Here is a 15,893-nt window from a genome sequence, read left to right as displayed (position 1 = left end):
CTCATAACAATACCTCAGAAATGTTAAGGTTGCAGTGTCTTTCAAATATAATAATATATTTAATTTGAAATGCTATATTATGTTTGTAGATGTGTGTGATAAGGATTCTTTGTTGCTTTTGCTGTTTTGGGATGCTGTCATGGGATGGGGCTTCTCTCTGCAGAATCAAATAACCAAACAGAGGTTCCCACACCCAGTAAGTGTCAGCAGTGAAAAGATGCTCTCTTCAGGCCTATGGATCTATGAAGAAAATGTCCTATTGGTGTCTATGTGCAATTTAAAAGCATTAAACACTATCATCCCTGTTTCCCCCTAAGCAAGAAAGAATGTGGTGTTCAGAAACAGGAATTTATATTCTGCTGCCCCCATCAGTGCTTGATTTTGTGGCCACATAGAGATGCACAGTCAGAAGAATAATAATTTTTTGACTTTTTTTTCATCTGTTTACCCTGTTTCTTACAAGGCTTGCAAACTCTGCTGAGTTCCTCTGACTCTCATTCCAATAGTTTCTTGGGGGAAAAAGTCACTCTGTCACTGAGAAATTTTTAAATGTATCTTGGTAACCTCTTGCAGTGGCATACAGCACTTGTTACCTAGCTTCAGCTTTACCTACTCAGCTTTGAAATCTGACCTAGAGGAGAGAACAGTGATATATCTCAACTCGTTCTTTTGCCATCCCTTTTGATACAGTAGAGCTCTCACTGCACTGTGGTCTTCAGGAGCTCTGTGAAAATGTCTCCATGAACATGAGAGGGGAAGCAGTAGGTTATGTTGGGACAGGAGGAACTGTATCTCAACAAAAGGTTTTGGGGCTGCTCCATTGGGTCCACAGGCAGGGGGGATTCCTGCAGGACATGATACCAACCTTCACTCTGATGGCTGACATGGTGGTTGAAAGGTAGCAGCCACGTAAAGCCTTGTCAACACTGGCCCTCCTACCTTTCCTCTTGTGAGTGGAGCTGTGCCAGCATTTAGCCATGATAGATGAGTCTCAAGGGAGTGCTTGCTTTATACTCACGGTTGCTATAAAACATTATAGACTTCAACCTTTACTGAAGTTCTGTTCGGTGAAGTGGCAACATAGGCACTTCTGATTTGATCCTTACTGTTGCACTGGCCCAGGATTGCTTTAGTCTCTGCCGTAGTTTACAGAAGGCTTATTAAATGGGGCTAAACTGTGCCCAGGTAGCTCGAACGGCAGCCTTTTGCTAGCTGAGGGGAGCTGGAATGGGGTTGGGTTATGGCTACCTGCTTGACCCTAGAAATGCCTGTGGCATGCATCTTGTGCTGGGGAGTAGGGTGGGATATTCAAAGTTAGCAGTGCTGTAACTGTGTCACCCAGGGATTCTTCTGTGTGGTTTCCCTAGCTTTTACACAGCCAGAATAGTGTAGTGGGACTGGGTGTAGGACAAGTGACATTTCTAAGACTTTACTTGTGATTAGGTCAGTCGTACCCGCTGCCTCAAGCATCTCACCAGCTCTGTCATCTGACGATATGTAGTATTTGGTTAAAGTCATGCTCGCCTTGCAAAGGTTTCTTAAGCTTGAGCACTAAGGGTTTATGTACTTTCGTGGTAAATGCTTATGTATTTCAGTGGTTATCCTGCGGCATGAATACACAAACTAAAGCTATTATTTATTGGTGACATTTATGTGATAAAGCCTATGTCTATCAATAATTTTGGTTATAAATCTATTTTAATGTCTTCCCTGCTTTGTGTGACTGTTTGCAGTACTGCAAATGCCTTTTTTTGTGATGTTGAACTATCACAGATCTTGATTTTTATGTTTAGACTAGCATTTTTGTATTTTCCTTAAAACACCAGAGTTTTTTGATAAGAAACCTAGCTGTAAATTACTTTGCCCAGTTCTTATGTAGAAACAAGGCACAAGAAGAGTAAAAAGGGCAGTTTCTCTTTACATTGAAACTAGTGGTACCGTTCCGATTAACTTCAAGAGGAATAGAACAGTAGACCATAACGTACTAGGCTAAATCCTTCTTGGCATGTGTAAAGTAGAATAGTTACGCATGTTAAATATGCTATTAATGTAAACTGATTGGCTAGCTAGCAAAAGTGCTTCTAATCACAAAAGCCTTCAGCACCTCTGTTAAGTCTATTTTGTCTGTTAAGATATAGTTTAGTTTTTCTCCCTGCTGGTTGTAATTAACGTGTGGGAGGTCTAATTTGGTTGGTTATGGTGATCAAAGTTCCTTTTAAATGTGTATTTCCTGGATCTTAGGATTTTTCTTTGGTGAAAACAAAAACATTGGTTCCTTCTTTTCTTACAGGACCGTTCATCAGCGTAGTGTTGTCGAAGCTGGAGAACATGCTGGACAATTCCTTGCATGTAAATTTGCTGCTTATTGGGATTATTACTCAGCTGGCAAGTTATCCACAGCCTCTTCTTCGCTCCTTTCTGCTCAACACCAACATGGTGTTTCAGCCTAGTGTGCGATCACTTTATCAGGTATTTGATAAAGTGTTAGTTCTGCCTATTGGAACAGTATTTTTGGTGTCTCGTTAAACCTTATGTTAGCATTTTTCAGTTCCACCTGTTGCTTTCCCACTTAAGAGCCTCTCATCTCGTTTTGATGTTTTAATTACATTTGTGCAAAGAACTGGAAATTCTCTGTGACCATAACTTTTGTTGTAACTGTGTTTTAATGCAGCTAGAGAAAGCCTGAGTATTCAGTCTGTGGCTGCACTGGGAGCAAAGGAGGAAGAAGTAATTGTTACTGTTGTTTTGGCAGGTGCTGGCATCTGTGAAAAATAAAATTGAACATTTTGCTTCCATTGAAAAAGACTTCCCAGCTCTTCTCCTGGAGGCCCAGCAATACTTGCTTTTTCGTGTGGACATGTCTGATGCTGCAGAAGAATTGCTAACCAAAGGTAAACATTAACCACACTGGGAGGAGTGCTGGGTGGAATGACTCACCAGTTACCTCTCTTTTTCTACAAAATGATTAAAAGTAGGTGTGGTATGTTGTGAATATCATTAACCAGATGTATCCTTCTGACTGTAAACTGAGGATGCTCAGTAGGCCACAGTATATGGATCTATTTGGATGTTCTTTGCTCATTAGAATCTTCCATCTGCTACAGAAAATGCCTGTTTAAAGCAGTAACAAAATCAGCTCTTGACTCTCTGTCCCTTTGGCTGTAAACAAACTTGCTTTCAAGGCATGAGGTGAGATGGCATATGGGCATGATTTCATTTCATTTTTAGCCTGACCTTCAGCTAGTCATTGGTTCTTTGATAAATGTTAGGACAGAAGTCCAGAATGAGTTGGTTTCTGTAACAGTTGAATAAGGATTCATATTATGGTTTGGACTAATACTGAAAGAGATAAATATTAGCCAGAAAACTTTGAATGTGCTTTTTTGAATGAAAAACAAAACAACAGCAGCAAAAAGGGGGGGTGGGGTGTAAAAGCCAGGACACTTTGAAAGCAGCGGGGAGTTAAACAGGCATCATCCCAACAAGCCAGCTTTCTAGGAGACTTCCATAACATCTGCTGCTTCTCAAGCACAGCGCATGCTACACCTGTCTTGACAGTTACCAGTATTTACACTGCTGTGGGGGAAGCTAGTAAAAATAAGCAAAATGGAGAATCTTACATTCTAACTAAGAACTTTCCAGATGCAGCCAGGCAACTGGTAGAGTTGGGGCTCTGCCCTGAGGATGTGCATGTTCTGAGCCTGCTGCTGAGCAGGCAATGTTGGGTGCAGGTTTCCCTTAAAAGCCAACTTCCCACATGATGGGAATGTGTCAAATATGGTGAGAGCAGTGACCGCAGTGATTAAGAGCTGACTCAGCAACAGGGTTCGAGAGGCTGCATTTACGGGTGTGTGCTTACTCATCGTTGGGAGTCATTAATAATCACTCCCTCTGCCTATACCTCTGTGAAGACATTGATACTTTTCTTGGATTTCCAGAGGTGTGGAAAGTGGGACTCTTTATGTGCCATTTTAATTGTGTTTCCATTTTTCAAGACTCTGAATAATAATTTACCTAGTTTCTAGTCAGCATGGTATGTGTTTCTAAGGTCTGCAGTACATCTAGTCTGTAGAATTATGATCTTGCTAAGGCTGCTTCTTGAAGAATTAGCCTGTGGAAGGTGCCTGCTGTAAAGGAGCTGTGTATTGCAAATGTCAGTAGCATTTTAGGCTCTACATTCTGGTCCCATAGATTAGAAGGTTTTACAATTAGATGGTATTGTAGCTAGCATGTGGGAGATGAGATTAGGAGGCAACATTTAGAGTCCTTTTTTTCAGATGCTGGCAATAAGAACTTTTATATAATGCATTCCCAAGGGCATTTATTTATACTTACTATTTTATGTCAGTTTTCTTCTGTGGGCTTTGGAATTTGCCAGGTTGAGTCATGCTGGTTATTATTTAGGAATTTGAAACAAGGCTGCTTAGTCACCCTGTTGGTACATTTTCTTCTGTGTTGTGGCAACTCCTGCAAAGAAGGCACCTCTTAACAAATAGATGGAGAGTAAATAAATGTCTGGATAACTGCAGACTTGGTTCCCAACAAGACTGGTGATGCAAGTAATCAAACTGTAATTCCTGTGGCAAGTTGGCTCAGTAGTCCATCAACCCACAGTAGTTCATTATATTGATTAAGAAGTGCGAGGTAGGAACTGCTACACTAATGGTAAATGAAAAAAATAATAATTAGGAACTCCTGTAGGATTTCTTTGCATTAGCTTGAATGCCACCTTTGAGTGTCATGCAAATAAGCTCTTCTCTGAGGGTTTTTTTCCCCAAATGGAAGCGGTGAATAACCCCAAAGTTTTTTCTACAGGTCTGAGCATAAGCAGCCTCCTACAGAATTCACATCTGAAAAACAGAAGCCAGACTTAGTGGGGAACACAAATGTAAAACCAGAGCATTTCCTTTCTCTTAACAGTGATGGTCTCTGAAACTGAGCAGAAATGGATGATTTGTTATTTTCTGGTTGCAGTAGTATGTAGTTTCCTTACATAGTAGCTCGGGTTCTGGTTAGATATGTAGGGCTGTCATGATGTAGATTGCATATGAAATGCTGCCCTTCTTTCAATATGTTGGTAACAATATCTCCAGAGTAATCATTTTCTCAATTGTATGATTCAGTTTGCATCCTGACCTTAGAAAGAAGTGGACAATCTTGGTCAAAGAAAAAATCAAATCTCTGGTCCCTAGACCAGCTTTCTGTGCTTTTCTCTTTTCTTTGTGTGGTGTGTGGTGTTTGGTTTTTTTGTTTGTTTGTTGGTTGGTTGTTTTGTGGGGGATGCGTGTGTGTGTTCAATAGGGAGTTAAATCTGAATCAAAATCATTTTTAAGGAAATGTATCAATTTGGATGCTTTTTGAAGGGAAGAGTTAAAAAAAAGAGCTTTGACAGTATACAAGCATTCTGTTTATTTTGGCTAAACTATTTAAAAACATAAAATATTAATTATGAAACATTTTGACATTAGAAAATCTAAAAAAAAAAAAATCTTCAAGGGAAGCTCAAAACTTTATTAAGTTGTTTTTCTTCCCACAGTCAGAATTTTCCACAGAACTGAAATTCCTCTATTCTGTCTCTGGTAGATAGAAATTTGTAGAATAACAATATGAATGATTGATAAGTCTGCAGTTGGAAAGGTTTTTGAAACTCAAGAAAAGTACAAGTCTGTTAGATGATTAAGATGAAAATTTCTTTCGAGTATTTGGAAGTGTACAGTAATTCCACAGTGCTTTAGGAGAACTACAGGAAAGGAACAAAAGTGCAGAGCTGTTGAACAGAGGGATTACCCTGCTGCATCCGGTGAGGCATTCATCTACGGGTCCTCATGTTAGCTGCTTGGAGAGGTTTCAGAAAAAGGGTGGTGTAACCTGAGACTGAGTTGTTTTAACATAAACTGCACATACTTTAAGGGAAACCTCTTCTTAAGCCAAATGCTACGTTGCTGCATTATCTGCAGTATGTGAGTTAATATGAGAGTCCTTTATTTCTTTTTAATGATTTGCTTACACAGCTCATGAGAACATCCACTTGTAAGTTAGACAGGGTTTTATCTGTCTCTGCTTCTGGCCTCAATGACATCTTGTGGCAGTGAGTTCTGTAGGTTAATTTTTCTTTGTAAAGTATTTCCATCAGTGTTAAATTTTGTCACCTTTTTAGTTTCACTAAATTAATTATCATCTAATTAAAGTGCAGTTCTGCTTCAGGTTGAAACAAGGAGCAATTGATTGAAATTTAAGTGCTGCTGTCACTGTAATTCCATGCGTTCTGATGCTTGAGCCCTGATCCTCTGAACTCTGGCAGCAGAGATCACATAGCAAAGCACACGGTGGTTTTTGTTTGCTCTTTTTTTAATGTTTAGTTGCTTTACAGGGGGTCAAAAGTAAGTGTAGTTAGTGGGACCTACAGCTGTAGAAAAATCAAATTTTCAAACGTTTTTTCCCTTAGTTTCTAGCTTGCTTCAAACTCCCATGGCGATGTGATAGCTCAGCCTCAAACCCATTTTCACGGTGATTCATGGGGAGAGGACAGAGAAAGAGAGAGAGAGAAGTAAAGTCCAAATGGTATTTTGATGTGGGGGAGGGCTAGAGCACAGTATCATTTAAATTGAGACAACCATGCTGGGTCTATATGGGTAGATATTATCTGCTATTTCATAAGGTAAATCCATATTACTCTTCCCCTTGACTCTTCTTCTGCCCACATACTTCTCTCATCAGAGCTGGCACTGAATAATATATAACCTGGGGAAAGATAGCTAATAAAAAATGCAATAGAATCAGGCCATGTAGAACTTTAAAATGTTGGATTAGCGGAGTATCAGCCTGCACAGTCTGGGCACTGCAAACTACAGCTCTGAACACAATCCTTGTAAACTGGGTTTGAACACTGTACAAATACTGTGTGTACTTAATATACTGAGTCTTTTTTTATTTTTCTTTTTCTTTCCTCTCTTCTCTTCCTGGCTTTAGGTAATGTCCAGCACAGCAGCAATGTGGGGAAAGGAAGGAACCTCTCTGAAGCTTACCCGGCTGTACTCCAGCCTTTCCTGGGACAGAAAGGAAAGAAAGGCCTGGCTCATCCCAGCCTTCCTGCGCACGTGAGGAATGCCGTACTCGCAGCTGCCCTTTTCCCAGAGTTCCTGAAGGAGCTGGCAGCTCTTGCCCAGGAACATTCCATTTTATGTTACAAAATACTGGGGGATTTTGAGGATTATTATTAGTGGTTTTTTTTTTTTAAACATGTTTTTAAAAAAGCTTTTGGAGTTTAAACAGATTTTTAATGCAAAGCTGCTTACAAAAGAAGGTTGTACTTCAATATTTCCTGAAAATACTTGATTTGGAGGGGGAACAAGGAGACAAAATGTTATTCCCTGTTACCTTATATTAGGCCTTATAATTTCCCTCTGTGCTACATAAATTATATGAGACATTTCTGATACTGCTCTTACTGCAATTTCCTTCTTCATCTCCTCCTCTTTACACAGCCACCCTTCTTTAGTGTCACTGATTGCTGTTGAATTTCTGCAATAGACACTTGTAGGTTGGCTAAGAGAGGCAAACGTTTTAGCTTTTTCTGTTCCAGAAATACTCTTCTGGATAACTTGGTAGAAGACAGTTTGTTTGGAAAAAACATTGCCCCATGGGGACAGTTCAGGGTATAAAAAATATACACAAAATCTGCACAAAACCCCCTTATGTGAAGGGTTGTGCTTCTTTGTGGTTTTGTCCTCTTTCCACCTTCCCTTCCTTTTCCCTGAAACAGGGTTCTTACCAATCCACATCTGAAGCCCTCTTTTTTAACTAGTGGCTCAGGTTTTTTGAATTCAAGTGGTCTTATATGTATTAAATCCATGACTAGCTGAAAGCAGGTGCTGGACCCTACACATACCATATTGCCTTATGTTGCAGACAGATCTGCAGCTATCAGCTGTTGGTCTTTGAAGTCAAATGAACTGTGTAAGTGGATGTGGATTGCAGACTGCCTGGAATTTTCCTTGCAGTTTCTCAGCATTCTTTGATAACTACTGCATTGCTACCTAAACTCTCAAGCATGCCTTATTTAGTAAGATTTGCACAAAGTACAAAACAAAATGTTTCTATGCAAGCTATAATTAGTATGTAGTTTGTTTTTATGCTTATTTTAATAAGCTAAAGAAAGGTATTCAATATCTTTCAGTAGTATTAAAAGGACAGCAGGCTGGTTTTGTCTCTTTTTTTTTTTTTTTTTTTTTTTTATGAAAAAGGTTGGCTTACTCCTGAAAGCTGTTCTGTTTTATTGTTAATTTTTTTGGTTAAGGGAAAGTTAAATACTGTTTGTTTACTTTTAATTTAGGTGTTGACTTTTCCTAATATTGCACTTTCGGGGTGGTGAGGGGAGGACCAGACTATTCACCAGCTGTAGAAAAGGAAGGAGTAACAGGGAAAGCTGTCTGCTGGTGACTAACTGCTTGAGAAAATTCTCTTCTGTGAGTAATGGGCTTCATTAGAAGAATCCAAACGTGATGAATTGGTGCATCACCACTGCATTTTGTCTTATCTTAGTAGCATAATTGTGCTTCCAGTGTGCTGTAGTTGGCTACATAAAGAGGGGCTTAGTTCAAGAAAGCCTTAAACCCCTTTGTCCAGGAAAGAAACTAACAGTGACTCCAAGAAGTCTGAAGAAACATAAATCAGAAATAACACTTGCATACATTACTTCTGCTCATTGTAATTCCATAATGTGGGATGCTCATTAATCGCATCCTGATTTTGAAACACACTTTCTCAGAGATTGCAAGGCAAAAGAACACTTTAAAAACAAAGAACAAAGACACTCCAGAAGAGTCTAATTAATTACAGGTCAAATTCCTGTGGAATTTGCAGTGCAATTTAAGCTCCTAAATCCTTTAGATGCTTCTGAAAAGTTGTACCTTTAATCTACAAGCTCTGAAACACATTCATTGTGTCAGACTGCTGTAGGCTGTTCCAAGGAAAAAAAAAATACCAAAGGGTACCTCTAACAAAATCACCTCAAGAAATTCTCTGGGTCTGTCTTCACTTGTTTGCTGTATAGTCTTCACTTACACAATGGGTGGGGGTCATGTAGCTTCCTAGCTGACTCTGGTTTGCTTTCACTTCTAACTTGTTTATTTTTTTAGGCACCATTGCATCACCATCCTGTAAATCACCTACCGATCTCCACATGGCCCTGTTTCACCTCACAAGCTTCCTTGGAAGCTGAAGCCAAGGCTGTGGTTTTTTTCTTAAATCTTAGTTATCCAGGTTTAAGAGAGCTCTTTCTTTTTCTTTCCCCCCCCTGCATTGTTGTTGTAAATGGGCAATGAGTAAATTAAGATTTCTTTTTTAAAAAAAAAACTTGTTCTAGGACATAATGGTTTCTCTCCCCACTCCTACGTTCCAGTTCCCACTATTACCAGTAGTGCTGTCTTTCATGCTGTACTTGCAGCCCTGGCTTGAAGAGGTTCAGTAGTGTTATGTGTGCTAAGTGTTTTAGCATTGTGGATGCAGGGTCAGTGCTTGCTCCTCTCCTCACCTCTTTTGCTAGGACTTTATGTGAGCAAAAGAAAAAGTACCAAATGAGTGTGATCAGCTAACTTTTAGTGTTCAGAAGCAACTGCTAAATTGCAGAAGCAATCCAATCCTTTTTCTGAAAGACTATTAAAAAAGGAATGAAAAAAAAAAAAAAGTTCTGCAGACTAGTGCTGGAGGCAGTAAGGTTACTTTGTGAACACTCCCTTCCCTTGTTTTTATTCTAAAATAAGAATCTTTATTTGCTGGGTAGAAGGGATTTTTTTTTTTGAGATTGTTAATTTTAACTGGTGTTTTCAACAAATGTACAAAGTCATAGCAGTTTCATTTCAGTGGGTCTATTAAGCTACATGGGGATTTTAAAATGTGGACTGCTCAAAAAAGCATCTGTAAATTTGAGGAAGGGGAGGATTTACTTCATAAGCTGTAGTGGAGCTTATGCTCTACATCCAGTAGGATAAATTCAGCCTTTGAAATCTGGAGTCGTGTGGAAGACTTCTTGCTGAAAGGTCAGAACTGTGTTTGTGCACAGTCTCCCCTTGTAAATGGGAGATCTGTCTGTCGGCTACCCAAAACAAAGAGGTGGCTGAGTGCAGTGACCCTGGCTCAGGACTGTAAAAATTGTGATCATACGTGTCACTTTATATTACTTGGTTCCTGGGTGGGATCAGACTTGCAGCTATGTCTTAGTTGAGATAGTAGCATAATGTCCAGCACCCAGCAAAAAAACATATTGGCAGGAATTGCATCTTCCTGTCTTCAAAATGCAGAACTTGTGATTTAGCTTGAAAATGTTGATCTTTTGAAATTAATCACCTCTGTGTGCTTAAGTTCTTCAGCCAAATGCTTGTTTAATAAGCTTCTTCCCTCCAGCTAGATAATGCGTTATCCCAGCTCTCATCAGTGATGAATCTTTTTCCAAAAAACCCAATATGCCTATGGTCCAAGCTGTGGTCCAGCTGGTAGGGCCCTGGAGGACGCAGCGTTATGCTGCTCTTTCCAAGAGTAAGGAAGTCCTCTGTGGTCTGGATTTCCCCACACTCACGTGTGTGTGTGTGTGTGACTAGAGCTGTCCCTCTTCAGCACATTGTCTCAGCATCAGCCACGAAGTGTCTTGGGGTTAGCAGATCTATTCCAAAACCTGCAGGTGGTGGCTCAGTGATACCAAAGTTAATTTCCAGTCTCCTGCTAGATGTTTCACACTGTGAATGCCACATTTTCCAATGATGTAGCCTTTGAGTGTGTTTTTAAGCTGTTCTGCTGTAGCTAGGAATCTTTCTGGCAATTTCAACCTGCTATTTTTTTTGCAACCTACCTATAAAGTGAACACTTTGTCTTAAAACAGTTGTAGTCATTCTCTTTTACCTTTGACTATTTTTAGATGCCCTGTGAGTTAGTCTCAGCACACATACACACATGGTTTGTATTAATTGGGCTAATGCACTTGGCAACTTTCATTCAAGCAGCATCACCCTCTGCACACGCTGATCTTTGGGCATGTAGAGTCAGTTGCAATTCATGTGCTGTGTTGTGGGCCCTACTTACTGCATATTCTAGGCATTTTTCTCAAATGTCATCTTTTCCATGTGTGCCCTAAAGAAAAATATAGGATTTCTAATGAGATCAGGTTTTTGGTGTTGCAGTTTTGGATGTGAAAGATGCACTGCCTTTTTTGTCCTGGCAACTTCTAGACCTTGGTTTGGAAGAACAGAAATGAGAGCTTCTGTTTTCAGCTGTATTCCATGGAGATGAGAAAATTCCCAGGAGCAGGCATGGGCTGTCCCTCCCACTGGCACACCCAGATACATCCTTCAGAGCATCCGGTTCATAAATGAATTATTTCCTCTTTCATTGGGGTTTATCACTTTGTAAAAAGTTTGATGAATTCAGTGGTGTCGTGCTGCTGTACCCACTTAGTGTATTTGCATTTCTGATGTGATTTGATCATCTTAGTAAGACTGGTAAATTTCCTAGGATGGGAGAAAACATGGTGTGATTGGGGTAGCTCTCAGACATTGGCAGGGGCCATGCTTTGGAATGGGAACAGAACTGGATAGACAGTAAGCCTGAACAGCGTTTCTGCCACCAGCACCATTCTAATTGCTCTTTGGCCCGGGTGCAATGCCTAAGTGGTCTGTTCACTCCTTCAGAGAAAAACATTTGCAAACAAATTTACTGCATCCCACAGCGTCCAAGGGTTTAAGTTCAAGAGGTTAAGTTCTATTTACCAAGGGAAGTATACCATCTAGCACAGCGCGTATGCATTCACTACCCTTTTGTGCACTCTGCTTATGCCTCACAGAAGGTTTTGTGCTTCAGGAAGGTTTTTTAGCTCCTCTAAGAAGCTCTAAAATCGCAGGGTTGGGAAGAAAAGGATGGGAGCGGTGTGATTTGGTGCAGTTAAATTAAGTCATTGTACCATTTGAATTCGTAGCCACAGCTCCTGTTTGAGGGCAGCTTGATTTAATAAGCAATTTACTGTGCTGTATTTACTGAAATTGCTATGTCATGCCTGCAGTTTTTATGACAGCTCCTGTTACATTTGTAACATTTAAACTGCATCTGTGGTTATGAGTAGAATACTGGGATTTTCCTCTTTTTTCTTTTAAGTCAGATAGCTCTGGCATAGTACAGTAATGTTACTGCTGTGTCCAGATCCGATTTAGATAATTACAGTATGTTCTTCCTTGCACCTTTTGAGCACTATCAGCAGAAACGGAGGGTACGTGACACTTAGGCTACTTAACGTTAATGAGCAAACCAAAGGTAAAATGCCGCAGATTAGCAGGGGGCACTTGGCTCTGTGTGAAATGCAGTAAGAATTTACTTTTGTGTTGCTCTGATTTACCAGGGACCAGGAAGAAAAAGATCACAGCAAAAATGAAAAATTAATATGACAGTGTCCTATGGTAACTGTCCAAGTAAATAGCACTGCTATGTAATGTTTTGGGCCAGAGCTGCGTGAAGGAGGGTAAAAATTGCTTCTTGTTAAGGTGGTGTCAGACTTGCATAAATAGGTATTCAGATAATATGACAGTGGTGCCAGCTGTCGGACCGCAGACAGCCACAGAATGCAACGCTATTTCAGTGACTTTGTTGGTGGTGGAAGCCCAGCTCTGACTAAATGTACTTTATTTTTAGGGGCCCACAGCTTTTCTAAACATGTTGTGGCCCAGCATCAATGTATTTCATTTGTTATGTGCTCAGTTGGAAGCCTCTTATTTATGAATAGGAGCATTACTTGAATTCTCAAATATGTAGGTGCTTAAAGTGGCATTTTGTTGCTGACTGTGCAAATCTTCTTTTTGTTCATTGATTATAATGGTTCTTGTGTGGCAGCTGGATTAAATTAAGACTGAAGTCTCTGGGCTAAAAGCCCTGATGGAACTTTTGTGCAAAGGCTGCATTTCTCAACCAAATAACTTTCTCTGGTGCTTCAGCAGACTGCCCGCATACAATTATGTATTGTGGACTAAATACCTGCAAACTTACATTTCTGACAAAGCCAATTCCACAGCAGCTGTATTTTATTGCAGTCTACTTTAAAAATAACTAGCTTGGATTTAGACCAAAAAATAACATGGATGAGTCAAATCCAAGACAACTAAACTGTGTCCAGCTCAGTGCTGCTGTGTCAGTTTGGCCAGAGCTCAGACGAAATGCCATTTCATCCTCAAAGGAGAGGGAGCTGCTCTGGGTGCTGGTATCCCTTGCTGCAGCTTGAGCCAAGGACCCATGCCTCTCGAGGTGTCCCTTGGTGTCCAAGCACAGCTTGGTGTTGGAAACTCCAGAGTCATAACATCAGGTTTTGAGCTTCAGTGTGAAAAACCTAGGGGCCTCCAAGACCAGTCTGAAAATGTGGCCTCTCAAGCTTCAGAAATGAGAAGGTAAAATACAACTTTCCTGATGGTTATGCCTGCTTAGTGGGTGTAAATGCTTTAGATAATTAAAGCTGTGGCTGATGCGACCATATGTCAGAACTCTTGCTTCGTGCTTACACAAAATGTCTGTGCATGGAGGGAGGATTCCCTACAGTGAAACTGTTGGCCTTCAAGTGCTCTTGTTAGGATTAGCTCATGGTGGTACAACCTCTGCAGCTCTAAGTAATGAACCCAGCTCTCGGCCTTTCTCCAAAGGCTGCGATGACAAGGCAATGGATGTGGCATAAAATAATTGGCTGCCTGTGTATGTGCTGGGGTAACGTGGGGTCCAGCACAGCTGTCACCAGTCTTTTTTTGGGGAGAAGCCAGCAGGTGAGATGGAGTCATTTGCAGGGTCATGAGTTGGACCTCACACACAGATAAAGGGGAGGAACAGCAAAGGTCAGGGTCCCTCTCCATCTATACATACAAATGGTCAGCAACTGCGGCAGACAGTTGTGAAATGCCTGTACACCCTTACAGGGAGATTTTAAGGGTCTGGGACTAGGATAGTCCTAGAGGGAAGACAGTACTCATTAGGACCATGCACAGCTGCGTTGCTCACTGAACTCTACCTGCTTTTGCATCTTTGTTGCCTCATGGCAGGGCCTGAACACTTCTGTAGGTTTGCTTTGTTGCAGTTAAAATTCAGGCTGTACCGCCTGATGTGGGGTGTGTGTTGGAGCATGGTCAGAAGAGAAGGAGCATTCCTGGTGGTTTTGTGTTTCCGCTGCAGTCATCCCTAATTACTGATCTGGGCTGGCCCAGGGGCTCCTCTAGGTGGAGTTTAAATTTCCCATTGCAATGGTCAGAAAAAGGCATAGCAAATTATGGGTCATAACAACTTAGGATTTTGTATTTTATTGCTCTCCTCGCACTGTTTAGCAATGGAATTCTCTCATATATATATATATGTATATATATAACCTGAAAGTTCGCAGCTTCTGAGGGGACAGAGATGACTTGCACTGAACAGCCAATCTAATGCAGGTAAGCTTCTATGCATTTGGGTCGATAAATCTTGACCTCCTATCTGCTGTAACTTGGTTTTATATGGCCATTATGTGAAGCCGAGTCCAGTGAACTTTGGAGTATTTGTAAACAGCATTGCAAGGAAGATGCAGGCCACAAGGGTGAAAGACCAGCAGCATGCTGTTCCATCTTTTCCGTCGTGCAGTTTGAGAAGAGTGAGTTGAGTGAAAACCTAATTTGTTTTTCTTTACGTGAAAAACCCAAACGCTCTACATGTTGAGCATGCACACAATAAGTCACTGCAAAGGTGCTGCCAAGGTCAGTGGTTGTGAAAGTGTGTAGGTAGAGGGGTGCTCAGAAGAGAAATGAGAACCTTACAGTACACTGACACCATGCTGCAGAAGTGGAGTGGAAAGAGGCCACAGTGAAATTGCAGTGTGAATACTCTAGCTGTCAATTTTTTAGTTAAGGTTCCTATCATATGCTTCTATTTTTAGCATAGTTAAAATTAAACTCTGCAGCCGAGGCTGAGCACTAGAAATTCCTTCTTCACTACTTCAGCGTTGCCAGCATCTTTTTAGACAGCTTTCTTCTCCTCTCCTGCACCCTTGGATATGGGATACTTCAGCTATACAGGATAGTAAGTATCATCTCTCCACCCTCAGGAGTGACCTCCCAAAGGACTTCAAGCAACGAGTAGATGAGATTGTCGCGACAGTGTCTGGTGTCAGCTTTTAATTTGTGAGCATTTTCCTTGGCCCTACGTTCATGGATGGTTACTGCTGAAAATCTGCATGAAACTGTCCTTAACTCACCCTGCCTAATGCCATTGCACAGATGGCATCTGCAATCAGTAGATCAGGGAGCACGGTTGTAGCTAAATAAGACTTGTAAGTTGGGGTCAAAGCCTCAATCTTAATTCTTGAGTTCCTAGCTTTAATACAACCACAGTTAGAACAGCCTCTCCCAGTCTGCAAAATGTTCTGACATCAAACACTTCATAGTCAGGCTCTGCCCTTTATCTTGCAGACTCACCTGTCCTATGGGTTTTTTATTTGTCTTTACAATAGCAGATATTAAATTCCTTGAGGCTGCTGCTTTGTCTTTTAATGTGCTCCACTGAGTACAGCTGTGCAAATATAAACCAAACCTGTTTTGCACAGTACAGAGTTCACTTGTGGAGTATTTAGAATTTGCCTTTAGCTCCATTTAGGACACAGAGGAAGATGGTGGTTGTATTTAGGCTGCTGTATTAGGCCCTTGGCAGGCAAAAAAGGATCTGGTGTTTTGGTTGTATTGGTCCAATGAAAATGGTGTAAAGTGACTGATGAGCCCCTTAATGCAGACTGCCATAGTAGGAGCAATGGTAGCTGGCCCTGGTGAGCCTTCTCATTGCTAGGTCCTAGCACTGCCAGCTACCACTGCTTTGAAGTTGATAGCTGGTATCTCCACAAATGTTAAAAAGATTCATCA

General features: G+C 40.9%; 1 protein-coding gene across 1 annotated transcript in view; it reads left to right on the top strand.

Annotated features, from left to right (window-relative positions):
- Positions 1 to 7,220, top strand: part of FAM160A1 (family with sequence similarity 160, member A1) — a 36,612-nt gene extending 29,392 nt beyond the window's left edge. The window contains exons 9-11 of the mRNA XM_010586136.1: positions 2,291 to 2,469; positions 2,753 to 2,891; positions 6,970 to 7,220. Coding sequence (XP_010584438.1) covers positions 2,291 to 2,469; positions 2,753 to 2,891; positions 6,970 to 7,220 — 569 coding nt within the window. The remainder of the gene's footprint in view (positions 1 to 2,290; positions 2,470 to 2,752; positions 2,892 to 6,969) is intronic.
- The last annotated feature ends 8,673 nt before the right edge of the window (positions 7,221 to 15,893 follow it).

Source organism: Haliaeetus leucocephalus, unplaced genomic scaffold (genome assembly GCF_000737465.1).
Source record: "Haliaeetus leucocephalus isolate CR32 unplaced genomic scaffold, Haliaeetus_leucocephalus-4.0 Scaffold140, whole genome shotgun sequence".
Classification (NCBI taxonomy): Eukaryota; Metazoa; Chordata; class Aves; order Accipitriformes; family Accipitridae; genus Haliaeetus; species Haliaeetus leucocephalus.
The sequence above is the reverse complement of the archived record's forward strand: the minus strand, read 5'-3'. Positions and strand labels throughout refer to the sequence as shown.